The following is a 15,503-nucleotide window of genomic DNA, read 5'->3' as shown; positions in this document are numbered from 1 at the left end:
CTTTCTGACCCCAACACTGATGTTCTTTCTCATATAACATGCCACATCTCAACTATGGACTTCGAAGCTGGTCCATGCTTGAGTCAAATACAGGGGACAAACTTGACTTATATAAGTTATACACAAAATATAAAATATTCGTTGAAAGGCAGTATAGCATAGGTGGTTAAAAACAGCCTGTCTGGGTTTGAATCCCAGCTCTATCACTTACCAGCTGTGTGTCCGCGGGCAAGTCACTTAACTTCTATGTGCTTCAGTTTCCTCACCTCTAAAGTGAGGATAATAATAATAATTTCTAGCTGGTAGCACCGTGTGAGGACTCAATGAGCTGATCAATGTAAAATGCTTAGAGCGGTGCCTGGTATATGGTACGTACCCTTCACTCACCGCCATTATTGCATACACTGTGTGCATTAGCTTTCCGAGCAAAGAACCAGAACTTACTCTCCGGAGTTGGGGGTGCCAGCTTTGCTTGTTGGTCCTGGGGCAGCTGGCAAGAACAGCTCAGTAATTGCTGGATGATTCCTGGACTCATTTGCTTAAAGTCCTCCTTAGAAATGGCTGAAAGCTTGTTCTGTAGAAATATCTCCACCAATTGTCCAGCAGAGAAGCAAGTCTGTAGGAGGAAGAACATACACTGCTACCATCCTCAGCACTGAACCAAATTCCCCATCGACTACCATTCTTGAGGAGTCAGAACCAAGTGGAAGGGCTCAAGTCAGCCCTTCCACACAAAGCCGTTACTATGTGTGTCTCCCTGAAGCCTTTTGTCCATAAATGATTCCCCAGGATTATCTTTCATCTCTGATTAAAGCAGCTGTATCTCACTTTCAATCTGAGTATTATATAGTAGGAGTTTTGCACACTTTTTTCTTTCCTGAAGAGATGCACCGTGTTTTACAATGTGTTGGATAGTGTTCTAACCAGCAGCCTAAGGAAACCTTGAGGGCGGATGGCTTTGTATTAGTAACAAAGCTAAAACTTCACAGGATAAACAGGAGCTCTGAGGTATGAGGTCATCGTCTTTAATATTCTCTGATTTAGTAAGCCTTTGTAGGCAACATGCATTTTCAAAAGCAATAAAAGTAAAGGTAATATTTTAAAAAGTGAATGCTGTATCAACTCGCTGGTGTGTAAACACTGAACGATATGACTACCTCTGTCCCTTGACAGCCTTCCACCACAAAAACAACGGAAATCACTGCTATTGCCTACTGATTTCACTAATTTTTATCTAAATCTTTGTGATTTTTTTCATATTGTGTAGGGATATTTATGAGATAAGAAGTAGAAGAAAACAACAAATGAAACGGGTCTCTAAAAATTGCCTTAAAGCATCTGTCCATTTCAGAAGTGTTAAGGGCTGACATTTTGTGCATCAAAAATTACACTGAAAAGTTTTCATATGTGGATGAGAAGGGTGTATAGTTTCACTCGCACAAATGGGTGTCTTCTATTGAAATAAGACCTCAATGCAAGATCAGTGCGATCTTTAGTTACAGTAAGGTATCTTTAAAAAAGTCAGTGATGTATACAAGGACTGTCTGATCTGCCATGCTGTAGAAAGTAGGGATTTTAAACAAAGGCACATGGCTAATGAGAAAATAATGATGACACATTTGCTGGTTTCTCCCACACAAAAAATCCTTTGGGATGATTCCAAGGGTTAAAGAGCTTTATCTTGATTGGGAGATGTTTGGCTGCATGGAAAAGAACCTACTCAAACAAGCAGACACCAAGAGGAGGATGCAAGAAGCTTACAGAGGATGTCTGAGATGGGAAGCACAGCCACATTTCAAGAGGAACTGAACCGGAAGCTGGAAAATTAGAACCAATGACTTTTCTCTGTCTTTTTGGGGCTTAGTATTTTCTTCTTTCTGTTTCCCTCTGCAGACATCTACTTCCTTCCAAAGTCTGGTCTTCTCTCTTTAATAAACACATGGCCATATAAGCCCTGACCCTAAAGTGACCTTTCCATCCAAGAACCCAAGACTGGATTGAGTCTGCAAATCCTGACAGATCTGATTGGTTCAGCAAAGCTATAGATGGGTTTTCTTGGTCAAATACCCATTTGATTCCTTCAATTTTGCCCCCGAGATAGGAGGTGGGACCATGCTCTTCAAACATGGCTGCTGGACCCAGCACTGTGGGTGAGAAAGCCATTTCTCAGAAAGGGATTGGGCAAGAACTCCAAAAGTTTTCTACTACAAGAAGCAGCAGCAGAAAGCTAAACTTGTGATCTTTTTCCCTTTATCAAAATAATTTACACCAAAGACAATAGTCTCTTTTGCTTCATTTATTAATCATGGAATAGAATTACTTCATCATTAAAAATACTGGCAACAATAAAGGGAAACTAACAACAAACTTCTGATAATGAATCCTTCCTAATAAACATTCTCATTGAAAAATGCCTGCCTGGGAAGTAAGAGAGTGGAAAGATAAACATGAAAAGAATGCCATGCATCTTCCCGCAGTTCATTGTCAAGGAATTGAATAGTTTCTAGTTTTAGAATACCTTCTCACAGAGTAAGGTTATTCTATAATAAGCTTCTATGCCCTTGATATTTACTTGCTGTTCCTGTACTATTTAGGTTATTGTTGCATTAAATTTCTTCTGAAATCACTAACACAAATGTCCTTAAAGGGGATTCATTACATCCTATAAAATTTTGGTAGACAAAATGTTCTTAATGAAGAAGAAAATAGAATGGAAATTTAGATTATCCAGTCCCTAACCTTTGAAATAGCTTTATTCCTTCACATAAAACTTCAACATACTTGTACACTTGTGTTGAAATCATCAGATTTCTGTGGAAACTTTACAAACACATTCTGAAGTGTTGCTTCTTGAACTTTAGTTTTGAGAATCCCTTGGAGGGCTTGTTAAAAGACTGGGCGATGAGCTCCACAAATGTAGGGTATAATTCAGTAGATTCCGGGGTGGGACCTGAGAATTTCCATTTCCAACAAGGTCCCAGGTGCAGCCGACACTGCTGGTCCAGGGACAACGCTTTGAGAATCACTGGTCTAAATAATACAGGCAGGATCTCCAGATCTAGCCTCTTACCTTAGGGTCCCCTCAAAAGTCACAAAGAAAGTGACATGTTGGAACAGAGAAGAAGTGAGAAAGAGGTTGTTTTCTTTATCTTGCAGAGTCAGCATAGAAAATGATGATTACTGTTCTTAGAAGATGCATGCCTTAAGTAGGTAACCCCTAAATTTTGAGAAATAACCTTCATTCTTTATGCAAATAGGGTCTCTGTCAGACGAATGGGTTCCCTTCTAAGAGCTGGCCCTGAAGAAATATTTAAAGAGACTTCACAAACAAGGATTAATACAGGCATCAACTCTTGTTACCTTCAGTTGAATATACTAAGTGTGAGTTTGAAAGAAATCATTTTTAATTGATGCTTTTGATATGTGGCCTAATTAATAGATATTCACTTTTTAAAATATATCATAGCAAAAATATGTGATAATGCCCAATCATTCATAACTTACAGGAACGACCTTCACTGTTGTTAGGAATATGTAAGGAATTTTCCTCTTTTAAAATGCAGATTGTGTTATTAAACAATTCCTATTAAGGAATATTAACTCATCCAAGATATAAATAACAAAAATAGTTTTATTTCTTTAAATCAACATTTCTCAAACAGCATAGTTGTTCAGAGCACAGAATATGCCATCAGACAAACTATGCATATACCTCAGTTTCTGTGAACTTAAGCAACTACTTATTAGCTCCATGCCTCAATTTCCTAATCTGTAGGATGCAATCATATAACCTAACTTCATACAGCTGTTGTAATAATTACATGAAGAATGCAGGTGAAATTGTGCAGTGTCTAATACATAGTATTAATTTACTCATTAAATGTAAGCCATTATCATGGAATATCAACTTTTCAAGATTTTAAATAATAAGGGCAGGGAAGGTTTCTATGTGTAAAAGAGTCTGAAAAATGCTGGATTCAATAAGATTAAAGAATTTTATTTACTAATGGACCTCCCCAGACACATTAATATGCTACAGTGCAATGTGCATCTTCAGTATTTCCCAATCAGATTTGACCATAGCACCCCTTTTCAAGAATTATCTAGGTAGACTAGTGAATGTACTTTGGAACACAACTTTAGGAAATAAGAATATGAACATGTTTATAGGCTCATATATCACCTTTTCTCAAAATCCTTCTCAGTGTTACCTACTATACAGATATTTCTCTGTTGCTCACAATCCAAAGTAATCTCTTCATAATCTAATCTAACTTTAAAGTGTTCATTCATCATTGTAAGTTTTTATATAATGTCTATATCCTCCCGCTACCCTGTTAGCTCCATAGGAGCCGTGCCTATTTTTGTTCAATTATCTATCCCTGGTGCCCATGATGGTGACTAGCACATAGTAAATGCTCACAGGTTTGCTGAATTAATTATTCATGCATTCAGTATGGACCCAGTGGAGGAAAGAGTAATATATATCATTCTCCTAAATATCTTGACCTCAAGTTTATGTCTATAGAGACCCACTTGTAAAAAGAAAAAACCCTGCCCACACTGTGGAAATAGAATATTTCTACATTTAAGGAAATCTACATTATCCTTTAACTTTTCAACGACTCTTAGAGAATGTTCACAGCTACTTCCTTTGACAATAGCAAATGATGGTACAAGAGGAATAATGACAATACCTGATCCCAGGAAATTAGACGGTCATCTGATTCTGGGTCCTTGGATACAGATCCATTAGGGTAGGCCCAATCATGGATTGTTAGGTTGTTTTGTTTCCTTTGAAGTTGATGGATTCTATCTTTTCTGATACAGGTAGTTTTAGTCCAGAGAGTGTTGAGGAGTTGGTCTAGTTCTAGAAATTTCATACAAAATCTGGTGTCACATAGAATGAAGAGAGGCCAGCTTCAGAATAATCACAATTTCACATGGCCACAGCATAGATATTTACTAAGTAAATTTCTAAGTTCTAATGAAAAGCCAAGGTTTTACTCTGAACAAGAATAGAGAGCATTTAGGGACTTCCCTGGTGGTCCAGTGGTTAAGACTCTGTGCTTCCAATACAAAGCGTACAGGTTCAATCCCTGGTCAGGGAACTAAGATCGCACACGCTGCATGGTGTGGCCAAAAAAAAGAATAAAGAGTATTTATACTTCACATGGTTAATGATTCTCTCACAAGATCTTGAGATCTTAGGGCTGAACCACGATGAAATGAGCAATTCCAAAAATGGAGTGCCTTCTGGTAAGTCAACTAATTCTTTTTCTAGGTGTTCCCTATACAAATGTAAACAAAAGATGAAACTGATTTAATCCTTAGAAAATTTATTCCCTTTAGGCACTATACATCCTTAGTAGATTAACTATAACTTTAATGTAAAGTCAATCTAATCATTTTCCTCTTCAGTGTTTAATGCAGGAGAGAAACAGGAATTGAAAAGCAGCCGAGATTACTGGGACAAATGAGACTTCATTTTCTAAGGCTACTGTGGTATGGTTGTCAGTTTACAGACTGCAGTTTAGTTTCCCTTGGTACAGCTGTAGCCTTAAAAAACGATTGACAATTTTCACTGCAAAGTAAGGGAGCTGCTACAGTGGAGGATTACTGGACTGAATGTCAATATTATGACATGGTATGAGTGTGTTTCATGTTTGGTAATTGCAATCATTGTTGCTTTTGTTGTGGTCATCCATGTACAATGCTTGATGCCAGTCTATTTATCTCTTGTAAAAATAAAATACAGTGTGTGTGTGTGGGAAAAAAAAAAAAACGATTGATACAGAGAACAATTGAATATTATGGTGAATTTCTTGGGATTTATTTATCTTTCTACTTGTGAAAAAAATACCTCTGGTGTTTTCCTAAATGTTACCGTCAGTAGTAGACTACAAACTAGAATTACTACAATATTTTATTTTACATGGCCAGTTTCAACAACAACAAAAAAAAAACAAAAAAAGAGAGAGAGAGACCTGCAAAGAAATGCGGAAGTGTGACTCAGAGCCAGGGAAAAAAGCAGTCAATAAATATGTATCCGAGTATTCCCAGATGTTGGATTTACCAGACAAAGACTTCAAAGCAGTCATTATAAGTATGTTCAAGGAACTAAAGAGAATAATATTTGAGAAATTAAAGGAAAGTATGACAATAATAAATTAATAAATAGCAATTTTCAATCAGGAGATCAAAACTATATAAAAGTCTAAATGGAAATTCTGGAGTAGAAGAACAGAATAAATGAAGTGAAGAATTCACTAGAGGAGTGCAACAGCATATTGAGATGGTAGAAGAAAGAATTGCTGAATATGGGGATAAATTAATAGAAATAATCTAATCTGAAGAACAAAGAGAAAAAGAAAGAACAAGTCTCAGAGACCTGTGGGAAACAGCAAATATACTGACCCATATGTAGTGGCAGTCACTTGGAGAGAAGAAAGAGAAAGAAGTAGAAAAAGATATTGGAGAAAATAATGGCTAAAAACTTTCTGAATTTGATGTAAAGCCTTAATCTACAATGTTCAAGAAATTCATCAGAGGGAATTCCCTAGTGGTCTAGTGGCTAGGACTCCATGCTCTCACTGTCAAGATCCCAGGTTGGGGAAATAATATGGGGCGTGGTCAAAAAACAAACAAACAAAACAAAACAAAACAAAAAGAAGCTCATCAGACATCAAGTAGGATAAATGTAAACGATTGAAACCCAGACATAGTCAAACAGTTGAAAGTCAAAGACAAAGATATATCTTGAAAGCAGTGATGGAAAAATGACTCATCACATACCAGGGAGCATTGATACAATCAATAGCTGACTTCCCATCTGAAAAATAGAGGCCAGAAAGTAGTGGAATAAGATGTTCAAAATGCTGAAAGAAAAAACGGTCAATTAAGGATTTACTATCCAGCAAAACAACCCTTCAAAATGAAGGTGAGGAAGCAACCTAGGTGTCTATCGACAGATGAATGGATAAAGATGTGGCACATATATACAATGGAATATTACTCAGCCATAAAGAGAAATTAAATTGAGTTATTTGTAGTGAGGTGGATGGACCTAGAGTCTGTCATACAGAGTGAAGTAAGTCAGAAAGAGAAAAACAAATACCGTATGCTAACACATATATATGGAATCTCAAAAAAAAAAAAAAAAAGGTTCTGAAGAACCTAGGAGCAGGACAGGAATAAAGATGCAGATGATGTAGAGAATAGACTTGAGGACATGGGGAGGGGGAAGGGTAAGCTGGGACGAAGTGAGAGAGTGGCATGGACATATATACACTACTAAATGTAAAACAGTTAGCTAGTAGGAAGCTGCTGCATAGCATGGGGAGATCAGCTCGGTGCTTTGTGACCACCTAGAGGGGTGGGATAGGGAGGGTGGGAGGGAGAGGCAAGAGGGAGGGGATATGGGGATATATGTATACATATAGCTGATTCACTTTGTTATACAGCAGAAACTAACACACCATTGTAAAGCAGTTATACTCCAATAAAGATGTTAAAAAATAATATAAATAATAAATGAATTTAAAAAATGAAGGTGAAATAAAATTATTCCCAGATAAACAATGAATGGAGAATTCATTGGTAGCAGAACTGTCTTACAAGAAACACTAGACAAAGTTATTTAAGCTGAAAAGAAATGATCTGAATGGTAAGTCAAGTCCACAGGAAGAAATGAAGAGTACTAGAAATGTAAATATGTGGGTTAATATAAAAGACTATAAATATATTTCTTTATCATTGTTCTCTCAACTCAATGAGGAAACAAACTTTTCTTTCACAGTCTAAAACATGATAGGGTACAGACCATTCTCAAAATATTTACCATATATTGGGGTTATTAAGCAATGTAATTAGATGACAAAGAAAAGAGACACACGAATTGAAAAAGAAGAGGCGAAACTGTCTGAAAATGCTAAAAAATTAGGGCAAAATAAAATGAAAGATTTAATCATGGAACAGGTTATAAAATTAATCTAAAAAAAATCACTAACCTTCACATAGATAAAGACCAGTTAGAAGCTGTAATGAAAGAGAGGACCCCAGGTAAGAGAGACAAAAGGAAAATTAAATGCCTAGGTATAAATGTACCAGGAGATGTCTAAAACCTATGTGAGGGAAATAATGAAACACTCCACAAAAGCACACATGTAGATATTCACAAATAGAAATACTATGGGATATAAAAATGCAACACCTTATAAATATCATTTCTAAGTTATTTTATAATTATTTTGCAATTATAATAAAATTATCACAGGGTTATTTTTTCCCAGAGCTTGACAGTTAGGTGATATTTGTTAGGAAGAGTGAACAAGCCAGGAAGACCCTGAAAAGAAGAGCAATGAAGAAGGCTAGCTCTATCAGAAATTAAAATATACTATAAAGCCACTATAAGTAAAACAGTACAACACAGGCACATGGATAAACAAGTGGGCCAATAGAACAGAATGGAAAACAGAAATAGACCTGATTGCATTTATCATTTTATTATATAAAAGCAGCATCTCAAACCAGTGGAGGAAATAATTTCCACTTCATTTTAAATAAAAGGTATAAGGAAAACTGCATAGTCATATAGAGAAAATAAACTGGATCTAATCCTCACAACATGCACCAGAATTAATCCTAAATGGATCAGAAATGCAAACATACAAGTACTAGAAGAAAACACGAGTAACTTCTTCTATAACCTGGGAATGTGGGAAACTTTCTCAACTCTAACTCAAAATCCGAAAGCAATAAGAGAAAAGTTTAATTGGTTTATATAAAGATAAAAAATATTTGGAGAAACAATTATCCCAGCTTAGGCAGAAAATGTACAAGATGAACCTGGAATATTTTATACTGGAGAGCAAGGGAGATATAAAATGTGTTAAGGGTTTTGACAAAAGGACTTACAGCCACCTTGAATAAGATTCCACTTGTCAAAGAGGGAATGATCTGAGTACCAAAAGGATAATAATGACAATAGATTGAGAGATAAGAAATCATAATGATATAAAAAGAAAAGCTCATTGTTCCTTGAAGGATGCAAGGAAACTATGTTATTATTTTGTAAAGTGATAAAGAATCAAGAGTTTATCCTTACTTTCCTTTAAGAACCTCAATAAAATGAAATTGTGGTGAGGGAAAGATTTTCCACTGTAGAATTATTACACTGAAACATGAAGAAGAACTGAGAGAATGAGAAGATCACCACTGTGTAAGCCCCAAACAGTTGATCAATCTAGGCAATGACCATCAACAGCTTATAACTTCTCAGAAAGAGACAACCAGATGTTATGTGCTGCTGATGGAAGATACCAACGATCAGACTGTAGCCCCAAATAAATAAACAACCTAAAACTAATCAAACCTCTACGTATAAAAACCAATATACATGAAACACGGTGCATAGAAACACATGTAAGGGACTTCCCTGGTGGCACAGTGGTTAAGAATCTGCCTGCCAATGCAGGGGACACGGGTTCGAGCCCTGGTCCGGGAAGATCCCACATACCACGGAGCAACTAAGCCCATGCGCCACAACTATTGAGCCTGCGCTCTACAGCCCACGAGCCACAACTACTGAGCCCATGCGCCACAACTACTGAAGCCCGCGTGCCTAGAGTCCATGCTCCTCAACAAGAGAAGCCACCGAAATGAGAAGCCCGCGCACAGCAACGAAGACCCAGGGCAGCCAAAAATAAATTAATTAATTAATTAAAAAAAAAGAAACATGTAAAACGAGTAGGAATGCAATCAGCAAAATCCAGATGGGATAAATGATCCCTTTTTTTTTTTTTTCAACAAAAAATTTACAACAAAATAGAATGGAGGGGAAGGGCATGACACCTATCAAAAGTAAAACATCAGAGACATACCAACGATTCACATTTTATGGACCTTATCTAGATCCTGGTTCAATAAAAACTAAAAATATTTTTTAAAAAGCAGAAAAATGTGAACATGAAGGAAAATTTTATGATATTAAGGAATCATTCATTTTTTTTAGCTGTGATATTTGTAATAGATGCTTTTTAAAAAATCCTCCTCTTTTAGAGATTCATACAGAAATATGTACAGGTTGATTATTTGCTTCAAAATAATCAAGTGATTGGGAGAGGATGGAGGCAAATATAAGATTACCCAGTTGCTGTTAATTGTTAAGGCTGGGGACTGCGTACCTGGGGGTACACTATTTTATTGTTTCTACTTTTATTTTTAAAAATCTCTGTAATAAAAACATTAAAAAAAATTTTTTTAAATACCATACTTTCTCCCCCCTACCCCAAAATACAGTTAGTATCAGTAGAGCCCTAGCTCAGAGGCAGTTGTTAGAAAAAAATGCCTTGGGGCCTCTGGAATAAGCATCTAATTGCACTGGAATGGGATGGAATTCTGACTTCTCAAATGCAAAAGTGGCTGCTTTGTGCTCAAGTGGGTGATACTGAACACCTCTCACAAACAATTATTTTCGTTTTTTTATCCAGGGTCCATGATGGTCAATATCTAGACAACTTGTCTTCATCATACAGTACAGCTTGCCTCTAACTGTATTCTGTATTCCGGTCTGATGGCTCTTCCTATTTCTTAGAGTGATTGAGCCTTCAAGTGGCATACATTTTTATTTGAAAAGGGAAATCATTGCATTCCTTTGGTTGTTATGGAAACTGTCCTGCTAAAACTCAATCACTCAAAATCTGAATTTAGCAATTCCTGTTTCCTACATCAAAATCATTCTCAGCGTAGCATGTTTTTCCCCGGCCTATTTCCTAGTGATGACATCTACGTAACACGATTGATTTATACTTCAACTTTCATCTTAATAAAGATTTCTTTCTCTCATTTCTTAAAGCAAATACAAACGAATTGCAGAAAAACACACCTGTCGTTCAGTGGGTTAGACAAACAAGTCAGTTCTTCATGGAACTGTATGATTCCTAGCTCTTGATCCCTTTCAGAGTTGGAAGATTTATCTAGATCATGAGGGTGTTGCTGGTACCTTGGAAAATTTGTATTTCTCTTCTATGTTGTGACTTCCCAAGAGGAAGTATGTGGCCTTGGTGTGTGTGCAAAGCAGGGCATTCTGATGCAGATGAAAAAATAAGTCATTTCACTCTTAATGTCCTGTCAAGTACAAAGAAATGTGTGAAACAAACATTCTGATTCCTTTCGTGATGTCTTATTTTACCTCAGATCCCTAAAATGCTGGCAGTCACGAATGTAGTCAGGATGCATATTTTACAGTACTTTTATTTAACATTAAATGACTTATTTTTATGGTTCCAAGCAAACTGCTACCAAGCCCCTTGCACCCTTTAGAATACTATTTTATCCTTCTACATGATACTGTGTCCCCCCGGGCCCAGCACTTTGTACCAAACAGGAAAGTGTTCAGTTAGTACTAGTAGCAGATCATAAAAGTCTCTCCCTTTGGCTCTCCATCCACAATTTCATCATCCCTGCTCAAATGAGCTGAGTGCATATTTTTGCCTTATCACCACATACATATCATAGCATGTCTGCCTTGAAAAGGCCCCCTGGGCTGTCTCACTACATACTGAGATTAAAAGGGTGTTTAAAACATACCTGGACAAATTCAGTCATCGCAATGATTCTGCTTTTGTTTTTGGCACAGTTTATGTTTAGTAGGTGTGACGGGGAAGTGAAATTCATGAAAAGCATCCTTACCTGATAGATGGAGAGTATTTGTACTATTCAAGGAACTGAAAATATATTCTGTAAAATAGTCTGGGGACGGCAAGTTTCTTTGTCCCAGACAAACACCTTGGAGGGACAAAGCAATGATTGTCTCCGCCAACTGAGGAAGTGTATTTTCATCGGCACCATCACTGCTTGAGACACCAGATTTTTTCTGCAGCACTTTGGTTTCCATACACTGAAATCAGACACAAAGTAAAAAGAACATTCTAACTTTTGTAATTATTCTGATTAGAACATCTCTAGGATTTCCCAAAAAGACAAGGAATCATTCTTCTAAAAGAGGAGTGAATTGTTTGTGGGAATGTGCCTACCATCATTCTCTAGTCTCAGATAGAGCTCTATCTGGAAAATACTTGTTTCTTTCATTTGCCATGACACTGAATTTTCTAACTCCCATCCCATTGATTCTTATTTGTCTAATCTTTCTCATTGTCCTACTGTACAGCACAGGGAACTATATTCAATATCCTATGATAAAACATAATGGAAAAGAATATGAAAAAGAATACACACATATATATATGTATAACTGAGTCACTTTGCTGTACAGCAGAAATTAACACCACATTGTAAATCAACTACACTTCAATAAAATCTAAAAAATAAATTTCCCCTTAAGGCCCCAGAGAAACCACTGAATATTATAAACAAGAGAATCGTACAATAAGGTAGGTTACAGAAATGTCACTCAGGTGGCAAAGTAGTAAATGGATTGACAGAGTTAGAACTTGAGGGCAAGAAGCCTAGTTAAGAAGTTATTGATGAATCCAAAATATCTCGTGACCTAAGACGGTAGCACTAGACATGGAAAGAAGCAGATGCATTTGAAGAATATTAAGAAGTTAGCCTTGGAAGGACTTGGAAGAAAATGTGAAGGAGTGCAGAGTCAAAAATGACTCAGGTTTCTGAATTGACAACTGTATAATGGTAATACCTCCCACTATCCCACAAATTCTCCCCCCAAATACCCAGTATATATCTGGTGCTTCCCTAGGTACTGGAAGTGCAGTGGTGACCAAAACCAAAAGCAATCCCTGCCTGCCCTGGAGCTTAAAGTTCACTATTGTTAATAAAACAATAATGTAATCAAATGTAAGTTGATAACTTTGGCAACTGCTTTGAAGGAGAGGTACATGGTACAATGATGTAAAAATAGTCAGCTATTTGACCCAGTCAGGCAGATCCAAGAAGGCTTCCTTGGTATTGTGGCGCGCGCGCACACACACACACACACACACACACACACTGATCTGAAGGAGTGGGAGAAAGGAATAGCCCAGGCAGGAGACACAGCATATGCAAAGTTTCTGTGGCAGGAAGAAGGATGGAAGATATGCACAGCTGGAAGGAGGGCAGTCACTGGAGTGGGTGAAGTAAGGGGAACATGGTGAAAGTTGAAGGTCTATTGGCACTTAGCGGAGTTTGCCCTTTATCCTAGAATCAACTGGAAGCCAAAGGGGAATTTTGAGCAAGGTTTGGGAATGGGGGTTATAGGACTGGATGTGCGTTTTGACAAATTCACTCTGGCTACCTGGTGGAGCACAAATAGACTGGAAAGAGAGTCAGTGCTTCCTAGTAGCACAGTAAGAAGGTTATTACTGTAGTCCAGGTACAAGACAGTGATGATGATAATGGACTAAGTCAACAGGTTAGGGATCTCTTCAGGAGGTAATAGCAGTAGGACTTGGATCAGATATAAAGCGGGAAGAAACTTGGAAAATAAAATTTCTAGTTGGGCATTTGACTGGATAATGATGTTATTTGCTGACCTATGAAGTGATACATGAAGACTGGATCTCGTTGGGTTGATTTATGACCTTGATTTTGGATATTTTAAGTGTGAGGTACCTTTACCATATCCTTAAAGAAAAGATGTTGTATAGTCTATGTGGGTCTGGAGTGCAGGGAAGAGGTCTGGGATGGAGATACACTCTGGTGAGTCATCTTTAAGTATAGATGTGCTACCCCAGAGAAAGCATATAGAATGATGGGGGCTAAGACCATGCCTGAAAGAGCACTAATGCTTAAAATCTACACAGAGAAAGAGCCTGCAAAGGTGAAAATGGGGGTCAGAGAGAAAAAAAAACAGGAATGTGCAGCATATACAAGCCAAAGTAGAGACTATTTCAAGAGCTACATAAGCAACATCAAAGAAAGAACAGGTTCAGGAATAGAAATATGACTTTTGATTTTAATATTGAGTTTCAAGTGCCGAGGAAATATACACATGGAGATTTTTAAAGATGGGTGTATATATGAGTCAAAGGAGAAATCTGGGCTGGCTTGCAACAGCATTGAAAGTCATCGGTGTTTAGGAGTACTTGACGTTGTGAGACCATCTCACTCAACAAGAATATGTAGGGTGAGGAGAGGGAAAACCACAGTTGGGGCCAAGGAGGATGCCATGATTTAAGGGATGGCAGGTCAAGTGGATCCTTCAAAGGAACTTGACACAGAATAGCTGGACAAGTGAGAAGAAACCAGGAGATGGGGATGATGAGAATGGGAAAAAAACATGAAGTATAGGCTGACAGAAATCAAAGAGCAAAAGAGAGCTTCATGGAGGCAAGACTTGACAAAAGTGAGAGAGCAAAGAGAAGGACAGAGATGGTTGAGAAATACAATGTACAGGAGTGTGGGAAGGAGGAAGTATGTTCATCCAATGAGGACTCAAGGGAAGGTTACTATGTCAATGTTGCCTTCTTGTGACATAGGACAAGGTGGGAAAAGTGCGGATCAGATTTATTTATTTATTTATCTATCTATCTATCTACCTACCTACCTACCTATCTATTTTATTGAAGTATAATTTCTGCTGTACAGCAAAGTCACTCAGCTATACATACGTGTATGTATATATATATATATATATATATATTCTGTTTCATACTCTTTTCCATTATGGTTTAGGGAGCTATATTCAATATCCTGGATTTATTTCTTTTTTAAGTTTGTAATTGGTGAGCTTGGCAAGAGCCTATTCATAGCTATGGTGGGGAGCAGCGGGGAAGGCGGAGACGCAGTTACCAAAATTTTAACAAATTTGGAGAAGTAGCCAGAAGATTCATGGATGACAAAAACAAGTTAAAATAACAGAGAGTGTGAACCTCATAGAAGTGTGAGTTTTTCATGGAGGGCATGAAAGAGTAACGTCTCAATGTGCCACTGAGGACAAAGGAGGATTCTAACCATTGTTTCCAATCCCAAAATCCTTAGGATGTGGTCACGAATACCCGTTCTCCATATAAGAGGCGGGACTAGTAGAGCACCATGTACATTTACCATGGAAACAGCAAAAGAGTGGAAAGAATGGAGAGAGGTGGTTGCATTAAGAGATTGAGTCAGGAAGATAAAACAGAGTAGGAAGAGAAGGAAAGAATAGAGGGATATTTAGATTCTGGACCATTAGGGAGGGTCGCTAGATCAGAATATGATGGTGTAAGGTTGTTTCTCTTAGTGAGCTGGTTAAGGCCCGCCTGGAGTTGCTGTTAGTGGCTTGACCTATGGAGGTTGAGTCCCATGAAAGCAACACCTAGAAATGCTAGTCGTGGTGGGCCTGGACCGCCAGCATCTTCTGTGACCTTACACCCTCTAGTCAGAGAGAGCAGCAGCCTGCAGTGAGGTGCCAAGAGGCCTCCTGCAAAAGTCTAGAATGACTGACTTCCTAGTGGAAGCCTACCCCAAGGGCATGGGCCACAGGACCCTTCCCAGGAACTGGTGACAGTGGTATCCTCCAGGAGATAGTTGTTCTAAGGCCTAGCACAGGGTTATGACTCATC

At 37.8% G+C, this 15,503-nt stretch overlaps 1 protein-coding gene across 8 annotated transcripts in view; it reads right to left on the bottom strand.

Moving 5' to 3' along the window:
- SLC39A12 (solute carrier family 39 member 12) overlaps positions 1-15,503 on the bottom strand; it is a 72,535-nt gene that overhangs the window by 42,275 nt on the left and 14,757 nt on the right. For all 8 annotated transcript variants that reach the window (XM_082385431.1, XM_082385430.1, XM_082385435.1 and 5 more), the window contains 3 exons: positions 11,692-11,899; positions 4,698-4,870; positions 445-616 (listed from right to left, as the gene is read on the bottom strand). In XM_082385431.1, coding sequence (XP_082241557.1) covers positions 445-616; positions 4,698-4,870; positions 11,692-11,899 — 553 coding nt within the window. The remainder of the gene's footprint in view (positions 1-444; positions 617-4,697; positions 4,871-11,691; positions 11,900-15,503) is intronic.

The sequence above is a fragment of the Balaenoptera borealis genome (assembly GCF_965194805.1).
Source record: "Balaenoptera borealis genome assembly, chromosome: 3".
NCBI lineage: Eukaryota > Metazoa > Chordata > Mammalia > Artiodactyla > Balaenopteridae > Balaenoptera > Balaenoptera borealis.
Note: the sequence above shows the minus strand (reverse complement) of the source record. Positions and strands in the feature narration are given on the sequence as shown.